The 12,665-nt window shown below is 36.5% G+C and overlaps 1 protein-coding gene across 1 annotated transcript in view; it reads right to left on the minus strand.

Moving 5' to 3' along the window:
* LOC145664574 (uncharacterized) overlaps positions 1-12,665 on the minus strand; it is a 158,862-nt gene that overhangs the window by 81,014 nt on the left and 65,183 nt on the right. Inside the window, exon 2 of the mRNA XM_081731353.1 lies at positions 7,039-7,151. Coding sequence (XP_081587479.1) covers positions 7,039-7,118 — 80 coding nt within the window. The 5' untranslated portion in view covers positions 7,119-7,151. The remainder of the gene's footprint in view (positions 1-7,038; positions 7,152-12,665) is intronic.

Below are 12,665 nucleotides of genomic sequence, written 5' to 3' on the forward strand. Positions count from 1 at the left end.
TAATGTTAAGCATTTTGCCAGTTGGAGTGGAAACGCGGCTCGCCATGTTAGTGAACCTGTGGTGGATTTGTAGGTGGTGGTTTGCAGAAGTCGCTCTCAGAAATACAAACTGTTCCTTCGGTTGTGAAGACTTATACGATTTTTTGTTTGCTGCAAGGTAAGTACGAATGTGTGGATTTTTAGGTCGTTATAATTTTCAACGTTGTTTCCTTAAGCTTTCCTTATTATTAACTGGATAAAATGAAACCGCTTTGGATTATAATCGTATCAGTAGCATGTGGGGCACTGATATACTGTACGCTGGCGTCAACTAATCAGCAGTTTTCATACCACGTTCTGAATGGAATATTCGTCGACTGCGGGGCAATTTGGATAATTCAAAACGGGGCAATTTGAATAGCAGTGAAATTAGAACTATAGGCCTATTATTTTATATTTGTTTGTCAAAAGCGAAAGCTTCTAGTGTTAACAAGGAAACTGCGAATTCTTATTTTGACTTACTGGGAAAATTAATGAACGAGTATGATCTCCATAAACCATCGTAACCGTATTTATAATATGGACGAAAGTAATCTTCCTCTAAATAACAGACCCCTAAAATTTTTGCAGAAAAGGGTAGAAAAAAGGTGGTAAGTTTAACATTTGTTGAGCGAGGGGAAAATGTAACGGTGATAGCATGCCGCAATGCCAGAAGGTCTTTTATACCTCCTGTAGTAATATTCAAAGGCGTACGTCTAAATCCGGACTCTAAAACCCAAAATCTCACTCACAACTTTTGTCCTTAGAGTTCTACCAAAGTTATGACATCGAAATGCTTTACCTACCTCCACACACAACACACGTATTATAACCACTCGATCGCTCTGTTTTTAAGGCTCTTAAAGCCAATTACCACCAAGAGGCAACTATCTGGATTCACTAAAACCCGAGGTCAGTGATTAGTAAATCTCAGTTCTGCATTTTGTTCACTGAAGCCTAGAAGTGGACAGCTTCTGTTGGACTGGCAGTTAATGGGTTTTCATGTACTGGTATCTACCCGTTTAGTCCATAAGCTATTGAAGAATTTCGATTCGCCCCTTCGGAAACGTATGGCCTTATTATACATTTTGAGGAGCAGTCTTCTCGGGAAGAAGATCCGAGAGCGCCGGTCATGGCTCTCTTCTTCCGGTCATGGCTTTCAAAACTTTGTCTCAACGAAGCCTATAGATGAACCCATACAACAAGTGCTTCCCAGCCCAGAAAAAGTTTGTGTGCAGAAGAGATGACGTGTCGCAGGAAAATCATGCCTCTCAACTTCTGAAATTATTCGGGCAATGAGAATAAAACTCCTCCGAGGAAAGACGCAAGAATCGGGTGCAACAAAATCCAAAGACACTACAAGAAAGAAGAGTGCTAATACAGAACCTGCCAAGAAAAAAAACAAATGAATGCTCGAAAGAAACTGATATCCTCTCCCCTTTCGTGACGAAAATGTAGGCCTAAGTCTAAAGATGTCTGCAGGCAATGAAAGTCAAACAAGGAATTGCTGTTTTTACCTTCTTAATTACTATTCAGAACGTTCTGCTAGAAAGGGAGACTGGATTCGTTGCCAGCGTTGTAAGACATAGTTCTACGAAGTCTGTGTCGGTGCAGAAGGTCGAAAACAGTTTGTTGTCTTTGTCGTTAAATACGAACGATGGAAGATGAATTAACCAATTACTGCTCTTTGCTTTAGACAGTGTTCTGAACATTTTTTTTTAGTGTAGGCCTATATTCAAAAAGATAGCTATAGGTGACGCATATTTACAATTTATGTAGGCCTACTTCTTTTCATTCAAAACTAGCATATTTCAACTGCCGTAGAAATTGCAATCTAACTATTAAATAGTTTATACATTATTTCTATAAGACTTGTTTATTTTGTTGGTTATTCATATTACCCCACTCGTTATTCAAATTGTCCCTCACATTTACGTTTTTCGAAATTTCGGCGGGGAAATTGAATACCCAAATTTCACAATGCTGTATCTCAGACACTATCTTAAGACAAATTGTTAACTAATAGTAAGGTTCAAAGTTTTTGTTCACAATTTTATATTTGAATACCAATTACAGTTTCCGAGATATATGAGAAAATGTCTGAAATTATTCAAATTACCCCGCTGTACCCTATTATTTATAGTAATACAGTGAAAGTTGCAGATTATTTATCTAGAGTCCCGTTAGATGTACCAACCGAAGAAGAACTAATAGCTCCGGATTATATCAGCGAAATCTCCACAAACATATTAAATAAGGAAGAAATAGAAGAAGAGTTACAAAAGATTCTAGGTTTATACAAATGAAAAACTGAATGTTCAATAGTTGGCCTAAACGATTACCACCCAGTCTACATTATAAGGAATACCGGGCATTATTTCGCAGATTTCAATTAGATCTACATGCTAATTACTTGTTTTGGAAAGGTAGATTAGTACTTTTTCGAAGGAAATTGAGGAACATTTATAAGGAGAGATTACACAGAGAACACATAGGTAGTTTTGCTACTATAACAATGGTCAATAAGGAAGTATGGTGGCCCGATATGAATACGGATTTATATGGATATTTGCAAGACTGTGAAGTTTGTGCAACTATAGCTAATAACCCACCTAGGGTTAATTTTTCCTCATGGTCCAAGACAGACAAACCTTTTGAACGAATACATATTGATTATTGTCAAATTTTTGGATTTCTCCTCTTAATAATGGTAGATATTTTCTCACACTGCATTAGATTATGGAAGCTAGATTCTACTAATACTTACGCAACATTAGTTTGTTTAGAAAAATTATTTGGTTTGTTTGGATTTCCTAGAACTACTATGACAGATAATGGCCCTCCTTTCAAAGGTCGAGAGTTTAAGGACTATTGTAAGAACAGAGGCATTAGATTAGTAACAACTCCGCCTTATTCACCAGCAAGTAATGGAAGTGCCGAGAGAGCTGTACAAACTTTAAAGAAACTACTATATATAACGGATATAGGTTTACTAAACAAAATGTAGTTAATTGATTAAACGAGATTAATTATATTAATTATGCCCTTTTACATAAGTAACCAACTCTTCACTAGCTGCCTTATTTTTTAGTTTAAACCTAGTACGTGGTATAATGTTTCACCGAGTATTTTTGATAATAAAAATAAACAGTGATAATTGGAATCAACTAGAGTCAGATTTGTCTGAAGAAGAAACTGTATGGGTAAGGAATTATAAAGGCGATCTACCTAAGTTTATTAAAGATCGTGTCATATGATTGATAGATAATAACATTTTGAAGGTGTTAGTAAATGGAAATATTCGTAGATATCAAAGAAACCAAGTGTGAATTCCCAGAGTTATGTTGAGTAAGAAAAATAAACGAATACAAGAACCTTCAGTTACAACAGAAAATCAACGGAGTCGATGGAATGATGGAGGATTTGCAGAACATACACGGAAGATTGTTAGCGACTGAAGCTTACAGAATTGTGAGGAAACTGGAAATAGTAAAAGCTCTGTTATATGTCAGGAGGAACCAATTGCTACTGATTATAGAAGGAGCTCCCAAAGAATTAGAAGGGCTCCTGACAGATCGGGGTAGATCAATAATGGATGGGGGGAGTTGTTGGAAGCAAGTAGTTATTGGCGAAACTAGTTTAATTTTAAGCACGTGCAGACCGGGGGAAGATGTTGGGAGCGTTAGTAATAGCAATATGAAAACATATTAAAGGAAGAAAGAATTGTATTCACTGTACATTGTTATGTTCGTTTATATGACTTTTGCAGGACTATACTAACTATTTGTTTATATTGCCTAAATTTTGTGAATGTGTTTATATTGATAGCATTTTGAGTGAAAATCATATTTGGTATTAAAGTATATATCCATAGTACATTTTGTTAATGATTTATTAGCCGTATTGATATATAATTTATATATGAGAATGTTAATGTGTAGTTAGGCCTATTTAGTAAGCCTAACATATATGGAAAGTTTTCGTTAATTATCTACTGCAGGACATCCAAGAAATTTTAATAGTAACAGAAGTTGGGTACTAGGAACTGCTAAAACCAAGAAGGAATGAAATCATTCAGAGCGCGTGAGTCTGATAGAATTAGTCAATGATACACTTACCTACTGCCAGTAGCAGACGATGCAGTTAATTACAGCTCTAGGCAGTAGTGTCGCAGAGTCACTTTTGTTGCGTTGTGGGAACGATTTGAATTTCCATTATGAATATAGGGAGTGGTTCATCGGGGTAATCAGTGGAGAAGTCTCTCCCGACCTGAACTTTGAATTAGTGCTGTATTTTAATTATCTGCTTCTTCTCCGCAAATAGTATTTTCTTTATCTCTAGGTTACCTGGTAGATTTATTTCCTTCTAGAGCACTTCTCCGATAAGTTACGCGTATTGGGTAATACATCTTTTAACCATTCTTCAATTATATTATTCTTAAACCAGTCATAAATTTCTAGATTAACATATCTTGTTCGTTTATTATATTGGATTAGAAAAATTTTAATCAAGAATATATCTTCTGATACGGACTAATGTCCACATTGCCACATACAAAATGTTATATAACTCTAATGCGATGCTCCTGTACGAAAGCGGGGCATTACACGCTCACATCATTCCGACATCATGCTCACTCGATCCCGTGGTCACATCATGATTTGGAACTCGCGCTCATTCAACCTCACGCTCACTGCGTGGTATTAAAGTACGTGTCCAGTGGTACATTTTGTTAATGATTTATTAGCAGTATTGATATATAATTTATATATGAGAATATTAATGTGTAGTTCGGCCTATTTAGTAAGCCTAACATATATGGAAAGTTTCTGTTAACTATCTACTGCAGAACGATACAATTATACACCACATAATGCACCACGTAATACAACTAAACGACCACTGCGTGAGGGTGAGGTCGAGTGAGCGTGAGTGGTCGTTTAGTTGTATTACGTGGTGCATTATGTGGTGTATAATTGTATCGTTCTGCAGTAGATAGTTAACAGAAACTTTCCATATATGTTAGGCTTACTAAATAGGCCGAACTACACATTAATATTCTCATATATAAATTATATATCAATACGGCTAATAAATCATTAACAAAATGTACCACTGGACACGTACTTTAATACCAAATATGATTTTCACTCAAAATGCCATCAATACAAACACACACATAAAATTTAGGCAATATAAACAAATAGTTAGTATAGTCCTGCAAAAGCCATATAAAGGAACATAACAATGCACAGTGAATACAATTCTTTCTTCTTTAAATGTTTTCATATTGCCATTACTAACACTCCCAACATCTTCCTTGAGTGGCTGCGCCACAGTCTTCACAGTTTCAACGGGAAGAGTAGCTGAAACCTCTTCTCTTCTCCCTCCCTTTCTCTATAATGCTTTGCCATGATATAATATGCATTGATCAAACACAAAATTCAAATGATCTTCAAAATTCTTATATCTATATGCTACATTGTTTGAATTCTATTAGGTGGTACATGCTGTATTTATATATTACGAACATTTCCATTTCTGAAGGATAATTAGGATTTATGCTCCGTTGAAAATAATACAAATTTAAACGAAGCCTTCATACTGAGGGTGGTATACGTGGTTTTAATCGAAAATTATTATTATTAATTTTGATGGAACTAATCAATCTGCCGCATGTTAAAAATGTTATTTTTAATATTATAATAAGATAAAATATAAATAATAAATGATTGTACTATAAGATAAATGAGTGATATATAGCAGTAAAAATATAAATAATATGATGAATATTTACGAGATAAAAGAAAAAAATATTGCTTAGGATGCGGGTGGAGATGAATAATAGTTCTGCACATGTATAATAAATAATAATAATAATAATAATAATAATAATAATAATAATAATAATAATAATAATAATAATACGGTATTGCTGAAGTATGGAATGCATATGTATTGAGGTGTTAAGGAAACATTAGAGTATATGGTTATTTTCAATAGGATGAGATTGTAATGATTTGATAAATCAAAGTATGGAGTAATCAGTTATTCTAATCATCCAAAACGCTGATGCAGAACAATGGAAATGCAATCTAACTTACTTATGCTGAAATGTTCTAATTGATTGTAACTGTTTTCATATAGAATACGTTTGTGCGATTGATAATAAAAACTTCATTCAAATTTCATCTTTTACTTATTTTATTATGTTTTCTTGAAATTAAGGCTATATAAATTTTGGACTAAAATCTACGTTGTTTTCTGTGTGTATTTATCATCTTATGTCATGAAGTACAATTTCCTTGTATTTTGTGATTTCATAAAAATCTGAATCTGACAATCTTCTGAAGAAAGTTCCCGAACAGTTACGCGCGAGGGTGGCGACTCTGTTGATGCCGGGCCAACCAATATGTGTTTGCTAATTTTTAGTAAACCTACGTTATAAGAAGTTTTACATACAACCAGAAGTATCGTCATATTAATAATCATATACAGTAAATCGGAAGAGAAGTAACAGTATCGTTATAAGGTTGCCAACCACAGTCAGAATTTAAAATATGTGATGGTGTGCTATAACAAGCGAACTCACGCTTAATGATGATGTGTTGTGAGCGTGAGGTCGGGTAAATATGATGTCGAAATGATGTTGTGAGTATGAGGTCGAGTAAGCATGATGTCGGAGGGTGGTTGTGATAGTGAGGTCGAGTGAGTGATGTTGAAATGATGTCAGTGTGAAGTAGAGTGAGTGTGATGTCAGAATGATGTGAGTGTGAAGTCGAGTGAGTGTGATGTTGAAATGATATTGTCAGTGTGAGGTAGAGTAAGTGTGATGTCGGAAAGCTATTGTGAGCGTGAGGTCGAAAGAATGTTGTGAGCATGATGTCGAAGAGATGTGGTGAGTGTGAAGTCGAGTGAGCGTGATGTCGATGTCGTGAACGTGAGTTTGAGTAAGGTAAGTCCAAAGTGGGCACTTTTGGGACAGTTCGCGCTATCAGTTATAGACTTTAATGTACTCACCGTAATCTCGGATGACCAACTTGCTGGATTCGCTGCGTCGTTTGCGGCGCCTGATAGGGAAAGCGGGAATGCCTGGACATTTCGGCGTTTCATTGCGGCTGAATCCCCTACTCCTGAAATACAAACAAATATTTACTTTTAAAATTGTAACAAATGACAACCTACAAAATGCATTACATGGAGCGATGGGTCAGCCAAAATTTGGATGTCATTATACAAATTGAACCAAGTGTTTTATCAACAGTAGACATTAAAAGGACAAGAAGAAAAATAATGCCTTGGAACTAAGAGTTAGCCGCTTCCACTGTCACCAGAAGACAGAAGGAAGATTCCTGATAGACTTCTCCCGTGAATAACATTATCCCCGTTATATTTTGAACATTGAAGAAAATTTGGTTTTGTTTGTGCGCAAACTATACAAGTATCTTTAAAACGATAAATAATTGCCCATCCAGAAAGAATTTGTAAAGTTCGAACAGAAAAACTTGATTTTGTACCTAATATAATAATTTATGAGAGAATAATGGAGTTTTTCCAAATTTTGAAAGCTATTTTGTGAATCAAAATAATTTTTGGTATGATCATAGATCATCATTTGGGATAGGATTTTACTAACTTACTTTTCTCGAGGTTCTACCCTGAAAGGGAGTGGATGATGTATGTTATATTTCTTTTTCAACTGTTGAACGTAAAAGCACGAAATTTGGCATCCAGGCGGCCTTTTTATATACCGATTATGAATATGTCATTCTTTTGCGAGGAATACACTCTGGTGGACGAGAAGGGAAAAAACAGATTTTCAGTATTTTTGTACTATATCGTACTGAAGATGCAAGAAAGTTGAGAAAAAGTATAAATGGCCGACTATATGAAATATTATATATATATTTGAAACTTGATCTAAAGTTGCATTTTTCTATTTCGCGTTACACATTATCACATGTTTCATACTTACATGTTAAACGAAAATTTAGAATACTACATTTACTATTCAGCGTTACAAATGAATAAAACCATGCTATCACAAACATCCAAATTTTGGAGGCCTCCACACTGTAATAACGCAAGCGACACGGCTGAAGTAAGGCACATTCAAAGTACTTTAGTATGAAATGCTATGATCATAATACTAATATAGAGGAACGAAGTTACAATGGATTGACAATTTGACTTTTTTTTTAAAGTTTTATTTCGACAACCCGCTTAGGGTTAAATATCACACCCAATCATATAGACGGTTTACAATAGAGTAAAGATTATAATGTCGTTTAACCTTTAGTTTACCATTGACAGTACACTGTCAAAAGTGTACATCCGTTCGTCCCGCTGCCACTGTACTGACAGAGGCGAAAGGTCTACTTTTACCAGCGACACACCGGTTGAGAACCAACCTTTTTGGTTTCTTTCAGTATGGACTATCTCTTCATACAATAAGGCACATCATTTTAAAAAATAAGTGTGCTGTTCCTACTTTTTTCTAGCTTTTAACAGCAATAAAAATTTAGGTTTGTGATTTTTAAAAAGAATGGCTTTTAAATTTTAAAAACTCTACGTTTCACAGGATTTTATAAATGTTTCGCAGGGAATGTCATGGTGATTCAACGTATAGTACAGTCCGCATTGGAAGAAGGCGAAGAAAACTCTTCTTTTTTTTTTACCACAGCTAGGAGTGCGGGGGGGAAGAGTGAAATTGAGAAATCGTGTTTTCCTCCCTGTGTAGACTAAACATATCTCGACGGAAATAATTTATGAGCCACGAGCAGGAAGCTATGTTATCTCCAATTCGTTTTAACAAGTGGGCTATATACACAATTTGCCCTCTAACCCCCCACCCCTCACACCCACGAGCTCAAACTGCGCTGTTTGTTCCTCGTGTACAAATCCATGTGGTTCATTTTCCGGTGTGTGTGTGTGGATGGAATTCTTTTACGCAGAAGAGAGTAGAATCAAGAGTAGTAGGTTCGCTTACATTTCGAGATGGCAGCAACAAGCCTTTCCAAAGAAGAAATTCAAGAAGCCCTCTGGGAGGAGACCGACACAGAAGATGTAGATGATTTGGACGTTAGTGACAATGACGAACCAGACATCGAACCCGAGACATTGAGTGAAGACGATTCCGACAGCGACGACGAAACACGTCCAGACTACAGGCAGTGGATTCGACGGGACAGATCTAAACCTTCCCCTACACCTTTCCCTTTCACTTTGCAAGCTGGACCAAAGACCGACAGACTGACTGCATCCTCAAACCCCATTGACGCTTTTTGTCTATTTTGTGATGGTGATTTCTTCAACATGTTGTTGACAGAATCGAATAGGTATTATCAACAACATGTTGCAAGACACAAGCCATCCAAAATAGAGCCACCCATTACGCTGGAGGAACTGTATCGTTTTTTTGCTATCCACCTTAGTATGGGACACAACAGACGAGACAGGTACTCAGACTATTGGAATCGGTCCGGCATCATGTTCTCTCCTTGGTACGGCGAAAATCTTTCCAGAAATCGTTTCTTTCACATTTTACGCTTTCTTCACTTCTCTGACAATAGCAGACCACCTAACGTGAACGACCAGTCCTATGACCGCTTCTGGAAACTGAGGGACGTTTTCGAATATCTACGTGACAAATATGATAAACTGTACCAACCGACAGAAAACTTATCGCTTGACGAAGCCATGATTCTGTACAAAGGTAAAGTGATTTTCAAGCAATATATCCCGAAGAAACGCAAACGATTTGGGGTGAAACTCTACATGCTTTGTGATTCTAAGGGGTATGTTGTCGATCAGATCGTTTACCTTGGCAAAGATAAGACCAGACAGACAACAGAAATGACTTCAACACACGCATTGGTCATTGAACTGACACAGAAAGTTCAAGGAGTTGGCCATAAAATTTTTATGGACAACTTCTTTTCCTCTCCTGATCTTTTTGACGATCTTGCAACAAAGCGTACGCAATGTTGCGGGACCGTCAACAAGAACAGACGTTCGATGCCTGACGACTTCAAAGACCGCTTTTTCAAAACAACACGAGGGGACATACATGTACGGACCAGGGATGACTTATGTGCGGTTTGTTGGAGAGATAAACGAGACGTTTTTCTTCTGACAAACTTTCACAACTTTCCTGTCGACGGTAACTTCCTTGACGAACATAAAAACGCGATCAAGCCGCACATTGTTCTGGAATACAATAAACACATGGGTTACGTTGACAATGCTGACAAGATGACGAACACGTATAACGTGCGAAGACGGACAATGAAATGGACAAAGAAGGTTTTCTTCTACCTTCTTGACCAAACTATTTTAAACTCTTTCATTCTGTTACGTTTCTTTCGACCTTCCCCTGCCTTACGAGACTATAGACTACAACTGATTTACGAACTGGTGGCTCTGGGGACACCACCAGTTCCAGGACCGTCGCACATAATAAGTCGACCTCCACCTCTAAAAATACAAAGGTTGGAAGCTGCCAATTCTAAACATTGGCCCAAGAAAGTTCACGAATGCAAGGACTGTGTGGTGTGCTCCAATAGTAAAAAAAGGAAGAGATCAAATTATGTGTGCTCGGAGTGTAAGGTTCACCTGTGCGTTGATCCATGCTTCGGGGTGTACCACACGCGACAGTGACCCACGTGACCCTAAGGGACCTGAGTGCATTGTACACAAGCTGTGACCAGGCTGTTGGTAAGTACAAGTACTAACTTTCATTTATATTGCATAATTTTACTTCTTTGTCAATGTCTATAATAAAAAAAAGGCATTGGATTGTTACTGGAGATATGTGCAATGTTTCAGAAGAAATATTTATAGTGAAAATACTATTTGATTTTAAGACCTAAACCAAAAAGATTTCGCATTCGGAAGGATGTACGTACATTTTCAATACAATTCTTTACAAACAATATTGAAAAGAAGGGGGTTGGGGGTGTTTTCACCCCCAAATTTAGCATTTTTTTTAGATTTTTTTATCTTTGGCGCCCCGTGGCGCCCCCTGAGTTTCTACCAAGTATGTCAAAGGACTCAAACATTATACCAGGGACCTTCCTTAAGAATACAAAAGTGATTTCATAACTTAGTCGCATTTCGTAACGTCAGAAAAAAATGTTTTCTGGTACACTGCAATGACATAAATTTTACACATTTTTTTCGCATTTGCAAGGTGTCAGAAAATAATTTATAGAAACATTACTATTTCATTCTAAGACCTCAACCAAAAAGATTTCGCATTCGGAAGGATGTACGTACATTTTCAATGCAATTCTTTACAAACAAAATTGAAAAGAAGGGGGTTGGGGGTGTTTTCACCCCCAAATTTAGCATTTTTTAAAGATTTTTTTATCTTTGGCGCCCCGTGGCGCCCCCTGAGTTTCTACCAAGTATGTCAAAGGACTCAAACATTATACCAGGGACCTTCCTTAAGAATACAAAAGTGATTTCATAACTTAGTCGCATTTCGTAACGTCAGAAAAAAATGTTTTCTGGTACACTGCAATGACATAAATTTTACACATTTTTTTCGCATTTGCAAGGTGTCAGAAAATAATTTATAGAAACATTACTATTTCATTCTAAGACCTCAACCAAAAAGATTTCGCATTCGGAAGGATGTACGTACATTTTCAATGCAATTCTTTACAAACAAAATTGAAAAGAAGGGGGTTGGGGGTGTTTTCACCCCCAAATTTAGCATTTTTTTTAGATTTTTTTATCTTTGGCGCCCCGTGGCGCCCCCTGAGTTTCTACCAAGTATGTCAAAGGACTCAAACATTATACCAGGGACCTTCCTTAAGAATACAAAAGTGATTTCATAACTTAGTCGCATTTCGTAACGTCAGAAAAAAATGTTTTCTGGTACACTGCAATGACATAAATTTTACACATTTTTTTCGCATTTGCAAGGTGTCAGAAAATAATTTATAGAAACATTACTATTTCATTCTAAGACCTCAACCAAAAAGATTTCGCATTCGGAAGGATGTACGTACATTTTCAATGCAATTCGTTACAAACAAAATTGAAAAGAAGGGGGTTGGGGGTGTTTTCACCCCCAAATTTAGCATTTTTTCTAGATTTTTTTATCTTTGGCGCCCCGTGGCGCCCCCTGAGTCTCTACCAAGTATGTCAAAGGACTCAAACATTATACCAGGGACCTTCCTTATGAATACAAAAGTAATTTCATAACTTAGTCGCATTTCGTAACGTCAGAAAAAAATGTTTTCTGGTACACTGCAATGACATAAATTTTACACATTTTTTTCGCATTTGCAAGGTGTCAGAAAATAATTTATAGAAACATTACTATTTCATTCTAAGACCTCAACCAAAAAGATTTCGCATTCGGAAGGATGTACGTACATTTTCAATACAATTCTTTACAAACAAAATTGAAACGAAGGGAGTTGGGGGTGTTTTCACCCCAAATTTAGCATTTTTTCTAGATTTTTTGATCTTTGGCGCCCCGTGGCGCTGCTCGGTTTGTACCAAGTATCTCAAATGACCCCCAAAATTATAGCAGAGACCTTTGGCAACAAAATGCTTTTTACTTTATGTCTCTATACGCAATAGTAGTTATTTTAGAAGCTTTTCTTTCATACACTACAAACTGTTAAAAATCA

This window comes from Thermobia domestica, chromosome 11 (assembly GCF_964235325.1).
Source record: "Thermobia domestica chromosome 11, izTheDome1.hap1.1, whole genome shotgun sequence".
In the NCBI taxonomy this organism is placed as follows: Eukaryota; Metazoa; Arthropoda; class Insecta; order Zygentoma; family Lepismatidae; genus Thermobia; species Thermobia domestica.